Below are 18,591 nucleotides of genomic sequence, written 5' to 3'. Positions count from 1 at the left end.
ATTTTTTTAAATATTCCCTGATTACTTTCCAGGAAGAAACAAAATCACTCATGATTAGTTCTTATGTCAAGGGGAAATAAATACATAATAATAACAATTTTAAAAAGAGGAAATAGACAATATGACTTGCTTTCATTTACTGAGTTAAAGCTGTTCCCCCAATTTTTTTTTTAAATGTGTTTTTATTGATTTAGAAAGAGAGGGGAAGGGAGAGAGAAACATCGATGGGAGAGAGAAACATCGATCGGCTGCCTCCTGCATGCCCCGTTCTGGGGATCGAGCCTGCAACCCAGGCATGTACCCCAACCAAGAATCAAACCGGGACCTCTCAGTCCATGGATGACAGTCCACCGAGCCACACCAGCAGGGCGCTCCCCAAATTTTTAACTATTTCCTGAACCCAGAGCCCCTCACAATAGCCTTCAAAATTTTGTCTCAGCTCACAGTCCATTTAGTAATTTGTGCTAACTTGTAGGCTTTCTCACTCTAAAAGGGGAAGAGCTTGAAATATATGTAATAAAAATGTTTTATTCTTCTCCCAGCTCAAAATCGTACTATGTAAAACAAGTCTACTCACATGAATTGGAAAATAGTCCTTAAAGTACTTCCAAACGGTCCAGCTTCTGACCCAGTTGGACCTCCTGCCTCCTTGCTCTGGGGTGCGCCAGTCAAAGTAGAGCCACGTCAAGTAAGGGATGTATAGGAACCAGTAGTTGTACACGATCAGTAGCAAGAGGACTCCAATGCACACCTCCGCTGCAAGAAAGGGAAGACCTCAGGAGTCAGGGTCCATCAGTACCTGCTCACTACTATCTAATCACTGGCCCAGCAAGAGGGATTTAATACATACAAAGGTTGTTAAACTGAGCCTCAGTTCAAGTGTGTAATAAAACAAGACAGCGATGACATAGTATTACTTGACATTTATTGGATGTTTACTATATACCAAATATTGTATTGTGTATTCTGCCAAAATATTTCCATTTAATCCTCATATCCCCACAGTATCAATGAAGTAGCCACAGTATTCTTAATGTCCTTTTTATAGAAGAGACAGCGGAGGCTTAGAGAGGGTCAAATTGCACAAACCACATAGAACGTAAGTGGTTGATCTGCCTACATTCAAAGTTCACGCTACCTCCCTGACATGAGATATGGGGGGGAGGGGGTGATGATCATCACTGACAGGAGGGATGCAGAGGACTTCCTACAACAGGTGTTCACCTTGACTGAGCAGCCATTATTCATGCGCCCACACAGGGGCACATGCTAGTGACAAATTTCATTTTCAGGAACTATTGCCAGAGAGAAATAGCATAGGAGGGGCGCTTTGTGTCTTAGCTCCTCGATCACTACTTGCAACATTTCACAATGACAGAGCAAAATCCAAATTATTCATGCACTTAATGAGGCAAATGCTTGACCTGGGTAGTAGTGACAAGAACGCATGCCTTAAAGTAATACATTACGCTAAGCTAGAGACTTCCTTCTTATGTCTGTACTACATAGTACACTAAAATGTATTTCTAAATGGAGAAAGACATCAACGAGAGGAGAGGGAGCATGAAGACATAAAGCCTGGCACATAGAGGGTGCTCAGTAAATGCCAGCTATTGCTAGTACTCTAAGGAGTACCACTGCCTCTTCCTCTGCTATGATGTGCCCAGGCGCTCACTCAGCGCTGACTTCAGTGCCTTAAACTCCTATCCACTCTCTCGCAACCTGGTTACAAAGAGTTTTGTTTCCACACGACCCATCACAGTGTCTGAGTTACAGGACCTTGACCTATTGTTTTACAGATATAGATTTTTTCCCCAAATCAGAACATGTACGTGTGTGTGTGTGTGTGTGTGTGTATATACACACACACATATATATACATATATATATTTTTTTTCTGGGAATATATAAATCAATACATTTCCCGGTATGGAGTGAACTCAAACATAATTGAGCCCCATCAGAGGACTGATTTGCTCTCTCCAGGGCGGGTTAAAGGTAAACGCAGTAAGGAGGCATGTGCCCTGCACCCTCTGCGGGTTGTTGTGTTGCATTCCTGAACTGCCAGCAAAGTTTCCATGAGTCCAGAAACAAGGCCAAAAGAGTGTCCTTGGCGCTGACACCCGACCAGGATCATTCTATTTCAATTCACCTACTTCCCTCTCTCCAGACCTGACTGCTGACAACTTACCACCACTGGTTAATTCTGTTTATTTTACAAAAATGTGCAAAAAATGTACAAGAAACTTAGGCAGTTCTCATTATGTTGTACTCCAGGCGAGAGCAGGCGAGCTAAGAGCAGGGAGGGAGAGAAGAGAGACTGAGGAGTGAGCATCTCCCACAGGGAATCTCGCTTACTCCTTTCCGCAGCCCTGGAGGTACATATTCCAGTCCCATTGTGCTGCTGTGTCCAGAGGACTTGTTCCTGGACCTGCCTCATCCCTAAACCCATGCACTAGTTTTACACACAAAAAACCATCCCCAGTTAATGCAACAACACCATAAACTTATAAGTATTAAATACATGTGCATAAGTAGGTCCATAAGCATAAAGACTCAGGCAAATGAGATTTTTTTTTTACTATAACAATAGAGAAACTGAGCCCAGAAGCAAATTATTTTTTTTTTTTATCCTCACCCGAGGACATTTTTCGATATTTTGTTCAGATAGAGTGGGAGGGAGAGAGAGGAAGAGAGAGAGAAACATCGACGTGAAAGGGACACATCGAGAGGCCGCCACCCGCACGACCTGACCAGGGCCGGGGACAAACTGCAGCCGAAGTACATGCCCTTAGCGGGAACCGAACCCGGGTCTCTGTAGACCGCAGGCCAACCCTCTAACCGCTGAGCCAAACCTGCCAGGGCAGCCCAGAAGCAAATTTATTTCATTTCAACCACAGAGTCGAGAGAGGAGATCCAGCAATAAAGTTCCCCAGCTACTAATTTCAGAGTTCCGCTCACCCAACTACACGTGTCCTCTACTTGAATACACATTGCATATCTCTTTAACATTCATCATAGGTTTTGCATGTATAATGTTAAGATATGGATCTAAATTGGACTCTTTGTGTTGGAATCTGCCTTCGACTGAATGCCTGACGCGAGGCATGTAGCCTCGATTCCTTTACCTGTGAAACAGGCTAATAACAGAGCCTCTCAAAGGCTGTGGAGGGACCAAGCACAGAGGTGCTGCAGTGCCGGGCACAGAGCAAGCCTTTGACAAGTGGGGGCCACTGTTACAGTAATCTTTTTACTATTACACATTTGGGGAAGGTAAAAGTAGAAACGGACAAAATGTTACCCATATTCTGGTCACCCAACAAAAATTAGTTAAAAATTTCCTTGTATGCACCTCTATGTTCATTGCAGCATTATTCACAGTGGCCAAGACATGGAAGCAGACTAAGTGTCCTTCGATGGATGATAGCATAAAGAAGGAATGGTACATGCATGCAATGGAATACTACTCAGCCATAAGAAAAGATAAAATACTGTCATTTGCGACAACGTGGCTGGATCCTGAGAATAACATGCTAAGCGAAGTAAGTCAGGTGCAAAAGGACAAGAACCATACGATTTCACTCATATGTGGCATATAAAACAGACAGCAACAAATGAACAAACAAAACAAAACAACAACAACACAAACTCATACACACGAACAACAGAATGGTGGTTGCCAGAGGGAAAGAGGGAGGTAAAAGAGGGTAAAGGGGGTCAAATATATGATGACAGAAAGAGACTTTGGCTGGTGAGTACACAATGCAATATACAGATGATGTACTATAGAACTGCACACTTGGAACTTAGATAATCTTATTAACCAACATCACCTCAATAAATTTAATACAATAAAAATGAAAAAACTTTCCCTGTGGTCTTTTTTCCCTAGGAACAGGTTATATTTCTTTAACATGACTGATCATATATATTTTTCATTCTGTATTTTATCACTTACACTGATCTTACATTAGCTGTTTGGTATTGTGAATGTGGTAATATAACTTTCATAAATGTTATTTTTAATAACGTTTATCAGTGCTAAATCAACCATTCTTTCCTTTTTGAACTTTTGGGCTTCTCACAAATTTTCTCCATAAACTTACATTTGTGTAAAGTTTCCCTAGTTTTTTATCTACTTCCACAGGACAGTAAGTCAAATACTGGAGCACTAAGCAGAAACATCTCTGCCACTTGATACACATTAATATCTAAAGGAGTTGTTCTAATTTAAACTCCCATTCCACGCATCGTATACATTCTTTTAAAGCTCCAATCATAAACAGCACCAAAAAAGTTGTTTTAATCCCTTGATCCTACATTGGATCGAAAGTAGAAAACGCTACAGAAACTAGGTGAAGGGATCACCTCTATGTTCTATTTTTATCTCATTAAGCAATCCAAGGTAACATGATTCTTCTACATTGGAGGTCAAAGAGACAAGAAAGATACAAAGTCTATTCCAATATATTGTACAGCTTTCAAAGCCAAGGTTGATACCTGCTAAAAGGGTCTGGATTCGTAAACCAAGTTACGTCGAAGGCCTGAATTTCAGCTGCCTTGGCTTAGGTGCATCCTGGATGAAAACCACAGGTCAACTTTCTCAACACTGTCGAGGAACCAGCTTCCCACTGTTTTTTGTTTTTTTTTTTTTGAGGTGAAATGCATATAACATCATTCCAAAGTAAAACCCTGCACGCATTAAGCAGTTATTCCATTAATTATTGATTAATGCAACCAATAATCTGCATTCTGTGCCTATGGATTTACCTACCCTAGATATTTCATATAGACTGAAGGATCTGATATGTAATCTTTTCTAGACATCATTTTTTAAAATTTATTTTAGTGGGGGGAGAGAGAGAGAGAGAAACATTGATATAAGAAACATCGATCAGCCACCTCCTGTACACATCCTGACCACATGCAACCTGAGTATGTGCCCTGACTGGGAATTGAACCTGCCACCTTTTGGTATATAAGACGACACTCCAACCAACTGAGCCACACTGGCCAAGGCTAGACATCAAGTTTTTGAGGTTCACCATGTGGTAGCATGTCCCAGTACTTCATTCCTTTTTATGGCTGAATAATGTTCCCATGTATGGATATATCCATCCATCCATCTGTGGGTGCACATTTGGGTTGTTTCCACCTGTTGGCTACTGTGACTAGGGCCACCATGCCCCACTCACTTTAACAGTGAAGAGTCAGAAGCAAATAAAGCTCGCGCAAGCGTGTGCGTCGCCGTTACAGTTAACAGCAACCGTCCAGTCACAACATGACCTGTGCCTCTTGATGTGCTCTAACGGAATACATACCTCCTCACCTTCCTGCTCTTCTTACCCAAAATGTTAACCCCAGACTAGTCACGGGAGCATAATTAGTCCACTCCAGTCTGGGGGACATGCTACAAGATAATTAGCTGGGGCTGTCTTTTTTATTTTTTTATTTTTCTAATCTTTATAAAAGATTGAAGAACAAATAAAAGGTATAGAAACTGTTCACTTTAAAGGAAAATGTGAAGATAATTAGGGAACTGAATATAAACCACATATTTAAACAAATTATTTTTTTTCTTTATTGATTTTAGAGAGAGAGGAAGGGAGAGGGAGAGAGAGAGATAGAAACACTGATGAGAGAACATTGATTGGCTGCCTCCTGCATGTCCCCCACACTGGGGATCGGGCCCACAACCTGGGCCTGTGCCCTGGATTGGAATGGAACCAGCAACCTCTTGGTGCATGGGTCGATGCTCAACCACTGAGCACACCACCCAGGCTAAACCACATATTAAATAAGATTATTGTACCTATGATCAACTTCTTGAAGATGATAATGGGATTGTGATTCTGTACAAAATCCTTCTTTTCAGGAGACATACTCTAAGGTATTTAGGGATGAAGAGCAGTGACGTCTACAACTTAATTTCTTATTTTCAAATGGTTCAACAGCAACAATAACAGCAAAGTATGTACGTGTGTATGTGTGTGTGCGTGCGTGCACACACAGAGAGAAAGCAAATGTGGCAAAATGCTAAGAGGTGGTGAATCTAAGTAAAAACAATCTTTGCTGAACTATTTTTCAATAATTCTATAAGTTGGGAAATATCTAAAATTAAAAGGTGGGGCAAATTAGGACTCGCACCTAGAACTGATGAGAAGCACAGCAGGTAGGCACGGCTGCCCGGCTGGGAAAGAGGAGGAACCTCAAAGGGACCGACATGTGCAGAAAGTCTTGACTTGTCAATTGTTACAAGTAGATGTAACAATTGATCCAGTATTTAGGTATTCCCAGCTTTATAGAAAAGAAGTACTCTAGCAAAATCAGGAATGTATGCTTCCTTTTTTACCCCCATGAACTAATGACTTTGGCAAGGAGGGTGGCCAGGTCTACGGCCTTTGAGAGATGGCAGGTCCTCCAGTGCTTATGTGGACCCTTCCCATCACCCTGAAATAATGATCTTCCTCTGCTGTGTCCACCCCTCTGACTCCAATGCACTCTCCTGGATACTCACGACCAGTGAAATTGTGCTGAACAAGGCACTGTACGGTGTCTGACCCATGACAAATGCTCCAGGGGTGTTAGCAGAATTCGAAAAGTAAATGAATCCTAATAGCACACTTTGCCTTCAGGCACTTCTCCAGCCAAAGACCTGATGTGTATAAACCGATACATCCTTTTGAGTTCTTACAGGTAGAGATCGAGTCTCTACTGGTTTTGCAAAATTTAAGATGGTACATTTTAATATGAAAAAATATGGAAAATAGTTTTATGAAAAAATAATTGGTCAGTGAAACTAATAAAATAACACAGAGAAAGCCTTCAGAACAATGACGGCACAGAGGGAACTCTCAATAAATGTTAGTTACCAGCCCTGGCCAGTTTGGTTCAGCGGTTAGAGCGTCGGCCTCCGGTTCTGAGAGACCCGGGTTCGGTTCCCGCTAAGGGCGCGTACCTCGGTTGCAGTTTGTTCCCGGCCCTGTCGGTTGTGCGGGTGGCAGCCACTCGATGTGTTCCTTTCACATCGATGTTTCTCTCTCTCTCTGTTCCTCTCTCTCATTCCCACTCTACCTGAACAAAAAAATGGAAAAATGTCCTTGGGTGAGGATAAAAAAAAAAAAGTTAGTTACCAGCTACCATTGAATGCTTCAGACCTTCAAAAATACCAATTTCATGCCCTGCCAGTGTGGCTCAGTGATTGAGCACTGACCCATGCACCAAGAAGCCACTGGTTCAATTCCTGGTAAGGGCACATGCCCAGGTTGTGGGCCAAATCCCTATTGGGGGCATGCAGGAGGCGGCCAACTGATGTTCTCTCTCATCGATGTTTCTATCTTTCTCTTCTTCTCCCTTTCTCTCTCTCTAAAATCAATAAAGAAAAACAAAACAAAACATCAATTTCATACGGTTCAACCCAATGTGATTTGATTTGTTTTCCAGGGCACATATTATTTTGATTAAAATAAAACTTTAAAAATAGGTATACACGAGGAAAGGAATATACAAAAAAATTAACAATAGTTATCTCTGGATGGGAATATGAAATTTTTTCTCATCTCTTCTAAAAGCTCTTCTACATTTTCCAACTGTTTAAATAACTAGCATAAATTATAACCAAAAATTCATTTTTAAAAAAGAAATAAAATGGCTCCACTAAAAGGGGGCAGACTAAACAAAACTTTGCAGGACAAATCTACTTTTATAAGAATATTCTCATCTTTAACACAATTCAATTAAATTTCCATGAGCAAACTGCAGCAGAAAAAGAAACATTGTGAAAACTATTGAAAGTTTATTTACTTGCATTAGTGATTAACATTAAGAAATAACTTTCCCTGGCCAGTTTGTCTCAGTGGTTAGAGCGTCGGCCTGAGGACAGAGACCCGGGTTCAGTTCCCACTAAGGGCATGTACCTCAGTTGCAGTTTGTCCCCAGTGCCATTTGGGGTTGTGTAGGTGGCAATCAGTTGATGTGTGTCTCTCACATCGATGTTTCTCTCTCTCTCTTCCTCCCTCCCTCCTTCCCGCTCTATCTGAAGATAGATGCAAAAATGTCCTCAGGTAAGAAAAAAAAAAAAGAAAGAAAGAAAAAAAGAAAGGAAGGAAGGAAGGAAGGAAGAAAGAAGCCCAGCTAGTGTGGCTCAGTGGATTGAGAGTCATCCCAGGGACTGAGAGGTCCTGGTTCAATTTCCCATCAGGGCACATGCCCTAGTTTCAGGCTCAATCCCCAGAAGGGGGTGTGCAGGAGGCAGCTGATCGATGTTTCTCTCTCACATCGATGTTTCTCTCTCTCTCTCTCCCTTCCTCTCTTTCTAAAAAAATCAATAAAACATATTTTTTAAAAAAGAAATAGATAATTTAAAATACTTAAATTATATGTATATTCTTCCCATTTGTATCCAAGAAGATTTCAATTTTCCCCTATGAAAATGGTTTCTACACTTCTAGGATATAATGATCTATGCATGGAGAGAGAAAATGGAATTCAGAGGCAAGCAAAATCCTCAGCCCATCACATCCTCTGCCTTCTTATTCCTGAGGCACTATATTCCAAGACACCGAGCCATCTGCCGAATATAAGAATGTAAGTGTGAAAAGAGGGCTCTGTCGTGAGCAGCACATGCAGGGCAGCTTGACCGTTCTACGTGCAGAATCGACATCAAGAGATTTCGGAAGCATACTTTTTGGTACTTGGACAGTTGGTGATCGTTGGTCCTGGTGCCCACCGAAAAAAACGAATATAAGTGCAACAGTCTTCTGATTTTTAAAATTCCTGGATTAAAAGGCTGAAGTATACATCTAAGACCCCTTCAGACACTTGCAGCCCACTCTTCTTCATACGTGGGTCCGTTTCACACTGCTTTTCAAAAGTACTGCCTATAGGGAATCACATTTTTCTTGTTTAAAAGCAAATTTACTTATTTATTTATTTATTTTATCCTCACCCGAGGACATTTTTCCATTTTTTGTTCAGGTAGAGTGGGAGGGAGAGAGAAGAACAGAGAGAGAGAGAGAAACATCGACGTGAAAGGGACACATCGAGTGGCTGCCACCCGCACGACCAACCGGGGCCGGGGACAAACTGCAACCGAGGTATATGCCCTTAGCGGAAACCGAACCCGGGTCTCTCCGGACCGCAGGCCGACGCTCTAACCGCTGAGCCAAACCGGCCAGGGCGAAAAGCAAATTTATAATTGGACCTACTTCTTTGCCTACTTCTTATTTGGAGGCAAATAAATTATAACGAGGACTCGGCTGAAACCAGTCCCATGTGCCTAATACATCCGAAGGGTTTACAAGCCTAAGGTCAAAATTAGCACAAATATTTTGTTTAGCTACAAACTGAAAATCACGGAGAGAGACCATAAGAAATGAGGCACAGTCGTATTTTTGAAAGTCCAAGAATGTGGTATAAATCACTCGAGTGAATGTTAAAATGAGCTCCCTCCAAATGTCCAGGTTCAAGGAGTCTAAGGAGACAGAACCGAACACGGCGTGTGAACTGCTGAAACGTGAGTCGGGTCTGTGCACGGATCCGGTCCCATCGCTGCCACTCTCCCGATCCGGACAGCTGCTCTGCGGTTGTCTAAGAGGAGGCCCTTGGTTTTAGGACCAAAGCACTTAGGGTACAGAGAAACCATGCCTGCAACTCACTCTTGGAGAGTTCAAAAACTAATCATTGTGGTGTGCACGCAGACAGAAAGATAAAGGAGACGAGGGGTTCACATCCGGGGAATTTGTTGAAAACAATATGGGAATTTTGGGTGTTCTTCCAAAATTTTTATTTTCTATAATTATTATTATTGAAATTATTTCAACATAAAATGTTTTTAAAAGTGTAATGGCCCTCCCTGAGGCCTACAGAATCCAAATCTCTGGAAAATTTGCATTTAAAATTTAAAAAAATTTTTTATGCTCACCCGAGGACATTTTTGCATTCATCTTTAGATAGAGCAAGTGGGGGGGGGGGGACATCGACATGAGAGAGACACATCAACTGGCTGCCACCCACATGACCCCAACCAGGGCCAGGGACAAACTACAACTGAAGTATATGCCCTTAGCGGGAACCGAACCTGGGACTCTCTGAACCACAGGGCTATGCTCTAACCTCTGAGCCAAACCGGCCAGGGTGAGAATTTGCATTTTTAACAAAAATCCCCAGGTGATTTTTAAATATGCTCAAAAGTTTTAAAAATTCTGATATAAACAGAAGATGCAATATTTTTGAGATGTCAATTCTCCAAATTAATCTATAGACTAATCCTCCCTGGCTGGTGTGGCTCCATAGGTTGTAGAGTCGTCCTGTGCACCAGAAGGCTGCTGATTCGATTCCAGGCCAGGGCACATACCAAGGTTGGGGGTTCGATCCCCGGTCAGGATATAATCTATGTTTCTCTCTCCCCTGCCTCGCTCTCTAAAATCAATAAAAAACATAATTTTTTTAAAAAAAGCAATCCCTATGAAAATCCCAGCCGGCTTTTTTGTGTGTGTGGAAATTGACAAGCTGATTCTAAAATGCATATGGGAATGCAAAGGACCTATAATCGTCAAAACAACCCTGAAAAAGAGTCTGAGGGTTAACACTATTTGATTTCATGAATTATTATAAAGCCACAAAACAAAACAAGAGCACGGTACTGGCATCAGGACAGACGACCAGATTACTAGAACAGAACAACTCCAGAAATAACCCGCACATATATGGACAACGCACTTTTGACAAGGGCAGGAGGGCAGGGCAGGAGAGAGAGAGAAAAAGATTTTTTTAAAAACAAATGGAGCTAGAAAATTGGATTATACGTATGCCAAAAAATGAATTAAGACCTTACACTATAGGCAAAAATTAACCCAAAATGTATCATTAACCTCTACATAAAACCTAAAACTATAAAACTTGTAGAAGAAAACACAAAAATCTTTGTGACTTTGGAGTAAGCAAAAATATCTTAGCTATAACACCTATATCCATATTTTAAAAATCTATATTAAAAAATATCAATATATTGAACTTCGTGAAAGTTAAAAACATCTGCTCTTCAAAATATACTGCACAGGCCCCCAGAGTGGTTCAGTTGGTGTAGCGTCATCCTGCACCTAAGGGCTGCCGGTTCGGTTTCTGGTCAGAACGTACATCTGGGTTGTGGGTTTGATCCCTGTTGGGGCACATGTGGAAGGCAACCGACAGATGTTTCTCTCTCTCATCGATGTTTCTCTCTCGTGTTCCTTCTCCCTCTCCCTCTCTCTAAGCATGTCCTTGGATGAGGATTAAAAATATGTATATACTTACGCATATGCATACATATACACACACACACATATGCATATGTATATATACTGTGTAGAGAATGAAAAGATAATCCACAGGTTGGAAGAAAAACCTATATAAAAACACACAGCACTCCCCAAACTCACGAACAGGAAAACAAGCAATCCAGCTAAAAAAGGCAAAATATTTAAAGAGGTACTTCAACAAAGAAGACATACCGATGGCAAATAAGCACATAGAAAGATGCTCAACATCCTTTGTCATTAGGGAAATGCAAACTAAAGCTATAATAAGACAACACTACACACTAATTAAAACGGCAAAGATCGAGAAGATTGACTGTCAGGTGATGGCAAGGGTATGGAGTGACGAACTGTCACGCACTGCTGGTGGGGACGCACAAAAAAATAACTACTTGGGAAGAAAGTTTGGCAGTTTTTCTTTAAAAGTTAAACCTGTTGGGGGGACTGGGTGAAAAAAGGTGAGGCATTAAGCAAACACATACACACACACACACACACAACAGAGAACAGAGAGAAAGGGTGGTGGGAGGAGGTAGAAGAGGTATAGAGGGGATAAATGGTGATGGAAGGAGACTTGACTTTGGGTAGTGAACACACAATGCAATATACAGATGACATATTATAGAATTGTAACCCTGAAACCTGTATAATTTTATTAACCACTATCACCCCAATAAATTCAATTAAAAAAAAAAAGTTAAACTTGAACCTACCATACCATGATCGGCCATTCCATTCTTAGGTTCACCAAAGTGTAAAGAAAGCTATGTTTATACAAGGACTTGTAGGTGAGTTCACAGCAGGAGTATTCACAATAGCTACCCCCAAATATTGATCAACAGATGAATGGACAAATTGCAATATACCCGTTCATTAGAATACCACTTCAAAACAAACAAGAAATAAACTTAGACACACAACAATAAAGACAATCTCAATTACGCTGAGTGAAAGAAGCCAGACAATAAAGAATACATATGCTGTGACTCCATTTAGATGCAACACTGAAAAACACAAACGAATCTGTGTGACAGAAAGCACATCAGTGGATGCTTGGCGAGACTACAAAGGGATACGAGAACCCTCGGAGATGATGGCTATATTCACTCTTCTAACTGTGGTGATGGTTTCTTGGAGATAGATAGATATATATCTCACAACTTGTCAAATCGTATACTTCAAATATTGCAGTTTAGCCCCGGCAGGTTTGACTCAGCGATTAGAGTGTTGGCCCTCCGACCAAAGGGTCGCAGGGTCGCAGGTTCAAGTCCCCGTCAAAGGTACATACTTGGGTTGCAGGTTTGATCCCCAGCCCTTGCTGTGGTCATGTGGGAGGCAGCCAATCAATGCCTCGCTCACATAGATGTTTCTTTTGTTTTTTTCTCTTTCTCTCCCTCTTCCACTCTATCTAAAAAAAAAAAAAAAAATCAATGAAAAAATATTCTGGGGTGAGGATTAATCAATAATAATAACAACAAAATAATAATAATAATAATAAATATGTGCAGTTTACTGTATGCCAGTACCTCAGTCAGGCTGCTTAAATAAATACGTAAATAAATAGACTCATTCAGCCCAGCCAGTGTGGCTCAGTGGTTGAGTGCTGACCAATGCACCAAGAGGTCGCTGGTTTGATTCCTAGTCCGCGCACGTTCCCAGGTTGTGGGCCTGATTCCCAGTGCAGGACACACAGAAGGCGGCCAATCAATGTTCTCTCTCTTCGATGTTTCTCTCTCTCTTAAATCAATAAAGAAAATAATTTTTATTTTTTTATTTTTTATCCTCACCTGAGGACATTTTTTTTGCATTTACCTTCAGATAGAGTGGGGGGGAGAGAGGGAGGAAGAGAGAGGGAGAAACATCGATGCAAGAGAGACACATTGAGTAATCGCCACCTACATGACCCCAACCGGAGCCGGGGACAAACTGCAACCAAGGTACGTACCCTTAGTGGGAACCGAACCCAGGCCTGTGGTCCGCGGGTAGACACTCTAACTGCTGAGCCAAACCAGCCAGGGCAGAAAAAAAAATTTTTTAATAAAATAAATAAATAAATAGACTCATTCAGTGAAACATCATGGTCCCACCCATGTAGTCTTAGACAAAATACTGAACCTCTTGAGCTTCCATTTTCTTATCTAAAATAATAAACCTGCCCAGCTGGTGTGGCTCAGTGGATGAACATCGACCCATGGACCAAGAGGTCGCTGGTTTGATTCCCGGGCAGGGCACATGGCCAGGTTGTGGGCTGGACCCCCAGTGAGGGGCATGCAGGAGGCGGCCAACTGATGTGTCTCTCTCGTGGATGTTTCTAGCTCTTTCTCCCTCTCTCTTCCTCTCTCTCTAAAAATCAATAAAAATATATTTAAAAAAATAAAACAATAAACCTAATAATCTGTGACACATGGGGTTGTAAGTAAAAGACGGTCAGCAAATGTTGGCTCTCTTTTTAATTTTCTACTTTTCAGTCAGCAGATTGGTAGCACACAAGTTAGTAAGAAATGTTTTTATTTTTTGAATATTAAGATTGGATCACAGGTGATCCAGCAATCCCACTTCTGGGTGTTTATCTGAAGGAAATGAAATCAATATCTCAAAAGATATCTGCACCCACTGTGTTCACTGCATTACTTACAATAGCCAAAACATGGAAACAACCCAAAGGTCCATTGACAGATGAATGGATAAAGAAATTGTCACACACACACACACACACACACACACACACAGAGGAATATTATTCAGCCATAAAAAAGGAAAGCCTGCCATCTGTAGCAACATCACTAGACCCTGAGGGCATTAGGCGAGTGGAATAAGCCAGACAGAGAAAAACAAATAGTGTATGATCTAATTTACATATGGAACCTAAAAAAAAAATCTTACTTACAGATACAGAGAACTGATTGGTGTTTACCAGAGGCAGGGGTGGGGTGGGGGTGGCAGTAGGGGTGAAGGGATCAAAAGGTACACACTTCCAGTTATGAGAGAAACAACTCCTGGAGATATAATGTATGGCAAGGTGACTATAGTTAACAATACTGTATTGTATAGTAGAAAGTTGCTGAAAGTAAATCTTAAAAGTTCTCATCACAAGGAAAAATATTCTAACTATGCGTGGTGACTGATGTTAACTAAATTTATTGTAGTAACCATTTAAAAATATATACACATACAAATCATTATATTGCACACCTAAAAGTAATATAATGTTATTAGATTAGATGACACATACTTAATATTTATCTCACAGAAACAATGTTTGATTTCATGACTAAATGAAACATTTAACTATTTTTTTAAAGAAAACTCAACAGCTAATAACTTAAGATTTGTTTCCTGAGAGTGGAAAGAAAAATGATTTCCAAGATTTTGATTAAGAAATCTTAATACATATAGCTAATAAAACCCCTCTTTTCACCATTAGAAGTAGCTATTACATCAGCTTTTTACTTTAAAATTGATAATTAAGTGGAAAGAAATAAGCAAGTTTTATCCTACATTTCCTGGAAGAACTAAATTGTAGGGTAGTCGATTGTAGGCGGACCTTTTGTTTTCAACATGCCAATGACTACCCCTCAGATTACTTCCTACCTGATCACTAATAATGGGACAACTAGGTGTATGTGCATCTTGACATTATGCAACACGAAGTGTACAGCAGCCCCAGGAAGGGTTGAGTCAAAAAGGCTTCTCCTAGCCTTGGACGGTGTGGCTCAGTTGGCTGAACGCTGTCCCATGCACCAAGAGGTTGCCAGTTCCATTCCTGGTCAGGGCACATGCACTGGTTGCCGGCTTGATCCTGGGTGGCAGTTGGGGGGAGGACATTCAGGCGGCAGCCAATCAATCTCACATCTACATTACTCTCTTTCCCTCTCCCTTCCTCTCTCTCTCAAAATCAATTTAAAAATCTTAAAAAACAAAAAACAAGGAACCTGTGGGTGAAATAGTTTCCCTTCTGGGTGACAGAATAGAGGCTGTCATTCAACATTTATTTATTTCTTACCTTCATGGGCGAGGTACGTGCTAGGAGTTCCCTCCCTGAGCTTGTAGACAAGGATGGCAATACAGAACTTTCTCAAGTAACCACAGACTTACACAAACACAAGCAATGACAAGTGTTATGAAAGAAAAGGACAGACAGTACACTATCAGATGTGCTGATTGATCGGCAAGCTAGTCAGTCTCCAAGTTCAAGCCACTACAGTGGCAGCACAGGGGATAAAGCAAGGACTCTGGGTAGAATACTTGGGTTTGCGTCCAGCTCCTGCTCCTCTGACTAGCTCTGTGACCTTGAACAACTTATTGCACTCCGTAGTTCCCTCATCTATACAAAAAGTGCCTTACAACGAGGGCGGGTATGAACAGTCCTTAGGTCATAGGGTTGTTGTGAAGATGACACAGTCAATACTATATGGTGCTAGAATAGGACCTGGCAAACACTAAGCCCCTCCATAAGTGTGTCTGTTATTATCTCGATGGTCCTTTTGGCCCACAGCAAAACAGAGTATAATGCTATCAACTCTTCTGTTTGGTCAGTGAGGGACTTAATGAGTTAATGTTTTGATATTTTTCCATTGATTTTTAGATAGAGTGGAAGGGAGGGAAGGAGAGAGAGAGAAACATAGATGTGAGAGAGACACATCAATTGGTTGCCTCCCACACGACCCTGACTGAGCCAAGGATCGAACCTGCAACCCAGGTACATGCCCTTGACTGGGAATCGAACCCATGACCCTTTGGTCCTCCAGCACCACTCTAACCGCTGAACCAAACCAGCCAGGACTGAATTTCCTTTTTTAGTAAACCCTAGCTGCACACTAGTCACTCAGAGAGTTTGTTAATATTTTTTAAATATATACATTTTATGTAAATATACACTATATTATGCATAATAGCTTTACAGTTGTGAATACTCAAAACAGTTTATTCTAGTATTATTTTTTATTAATTATTGTATTATTTATTAGTATAACACCTGTAAGCCTACTTTTGTCCAGCCCTGTATATGATGCAGGGGCTCCATTCTGAAACAAGAGTTAGAAATTCTAGGGATAGAACCTGGGCATCCGTATGTTCTAGAAACTCCTCCACGAAGTCTAATGTGCAGCCAGGGTCGGTAACCACGGATCTTGGCAATCAATCACATTCTAAAGCCGATTCAAAAGTGTAAACCTCTCTAGTGAATTGAGCTTACTGTTAATGTTATTATCATTGCGACCTCAACGGTTTACAACCCATGATGGGATTTTACAGCATACAAATGATGTCACCCTTCAGAGAGTTGAAGTTCCCTCCACTTTCTTTCTCCTCTCATACCATCCCCCATTTCTCCAAGAGCAAAACAAACATCCAGACAAAAAGTGCTCAACTCCATTGCACCCCCACCTCTGCTCATCTGTGTCTAGCTCCTGTGCTTTTCTATGCGCGATTAACTTGGGAACCGGCCAGAACACACTCCTGGGTGAAATTATTTACACACAGAGGCCACCCAACCCAACCCAACTTTGGAGCAACCTCCTTTGCATCCGGAAAGTCTTAAACACGGAAAAGCTAACACGATTGTTTGTCTTGAGGGTGGGGAGAGGAAGGAATCAGGTGTTAATGACCTGGACATTGTTTTTCCATTTATGAATTGACAATTCGAGAAACGGGCTAATTCAATTTTGAGGGGGTAGAGGGCAATGTTCTATAGCTCCACTGGGTCGTAGTTACATACCAGTGTAAACATTTGCCAAGATTCGTTGGTCCGTACAATTACAGTCCGTCTTTTATTGTAGGTAAGGCACACCTCGGTTTAAATAAATAACTAAAATAGCACAGGGAAAAATAAAGTTGGCAGTCATTCGCTAGGAGGTTCACGTGGGGAGAGACACCAAAGAAGAGTCCCAAGTTAGTTCCAAACGCCCTCTTTGACCTGTTCGCTCTGGCTCACAGGGGAAAGGGCTGGAGGGTCTAAGCACGTCCTTGGACAAGGACTGTCGGGGAGGAAGGAGACGGAGCCCCATGCACCGTGGGGCTTCGCCTGGATCTGGCTAGCCGCGAGCGTGCGGGGTTCTTACCAAGGAGCAAGAAAGACAGGACCCACTGAAACACCGCCGCCGTCTGCAGCCGCCGCTCCAGCGGGATGTTGAGCGGCGCAAACTCGACCTTCATGGCCCGGCCCCGGCGAGGACGGCGCGACTGCGGCCACCTGTAACCTGGCTGTTCTGCACCGCCCGTGGAAAGTGCGCGGTCGGATCAGGGTCTCGCGCGGGATACCCGCTGGGCGGAGAGCGGGAGGCGGCGCCGGAGCGGCCGGGTGCTGGACTTTGTCTTGGATGGGAGGGCGCGCCGCGGCCGAGGCTGGGGGCTGCCAATCACGCGCGCCCGGGCCCCGGAGCAGCTGGCGCGCCCGGGGCGCATTGGCTGGCGCGCCCGAGCGCCAGCGACAGCGCTCCGCGTTGAATGCAAGGGACGCCGAGAAAGATCAGCTGGCTGCCCGCCGAACCCTGCAGAGTGGGCTCCTGCAACCTAGCCGAGGCCCCGGGATCTCCACCGGGATCTGACTGCGGTTCAGCTGATTGATCACCGTGCGCTCAGCTTCAGCATCCGCCTTTAAACCCACCCCTTCCTCTGAACACTCTGCGTCTGGGGAAGGGTTAGTTCAAAGTATCGCCCACCAGCTGGAGAAAAACGCGGGACTTCGCTTCTCTGGGGGCAGAGCATTCATAGGTTTATTGGTCTGTACCCACCACACCTCCCCAAACTGGGGAGGGGCGGAGATTTGTGTCCTCGGATTCCCCCACGAGTCCTGGAAATCTTTTACTTATTCTCTCGTTCAACAGACACTTACTGAGTACCTACCACGTGCCAGGAACCATCTGGGCACTGGGGATACACCCAGTAACCTAGTCATTCCCGGATTCTGCTCTCAGAGTCCAAATTAGGGGGAGTGGGGCAGTGATGAACACAAGCAAAATAACCCCACAATTGGGTGTATAACTGCAAGGTGAAAGCCTGCTCTGAATGACTGGAAGAAGGCTCTAGGATAGACTGGACAGCCAGGGAAGTCTCTGAAGAAGTGACCTTGACTTGAACTATAACGATGAGTCTAGACCAGGCACAGGGAAGCACATGTGCAAAGGTCATGTGGCTGAAATCCAAAGACCAATAGAGAACAAGGAGGAGATTGGGGTGGAATGGGGCAAAAACTGGGTCCAAAGGTCAGCTCCTTTACCCTGAGACTTGCCACCGAAAGGTTTCAATTATGATGTGTTAAATAGATGAATGGGTTTCAAAGAGTGCCCAATGCTTTTGC

The 18,591-nt window shown here is 42.6% G+C and overlaps 1 protein-coding gene and 1 non-coding gene across 2 annotated transcripts in view; one reads left to right on the top strand and one right to left on the bottom strand.

The window, feature by feature from the left end:
- Nucleotides 1-17,564, bottom strand: part of MOGAT1 (monoacylglycerol O-acyltransferase 1) — a 30,801-nt gene extending 13,237 nt beyond the window's left edge. Inside the window, exons 1-2 of the mRNA XM_036254512.1 lie at nucleotides 17,354-17,564; nucleotides 578-756 (exon numbers count right to left, since the gene is read on the bottom strand). Coding sequence (XP_036110405.1) covers nucleotides 578-756; nucleotides 17,354-17,447 — 273 coding nt within the window. The 5' untranslated portion in view covers nucleotides 17,448-17,564. The remainder of the gene's footprint in view (nucleotides 1-577; nucleotides 757-17,353) is intronic.
- LOC118625932 lies at nucleotides 8,597-8,728 on the top strand. The gene has a single exon (XR_004958781.1). It is a non-coding gene; the product is annotated as a U11 spliceosomal RNA (small nuclear RNA).
- Nucleotides 17,565-18,591: the final 1,027 nt, after the last annotated feature.

This window comes from Molossus molossus, unplaced genomic scaffold, assembly GCF_014108415.1.
Source record: "Molossus molossus isolate mMolMol1 unplaced genomic scaffold, mMolMol1.p scaffold_m16_p_11, whole genome shotgun sequence".
NCBI lineage: Eukaryota > Metazoa > Chordata > Mammalia > Chiroptera > Molossidae > Molossus > Molossus molossus.
Note: the sequence above shows the minus strand (reverse complement) of the source record. Positions and strands in the feature narration are given on the sequence as shown.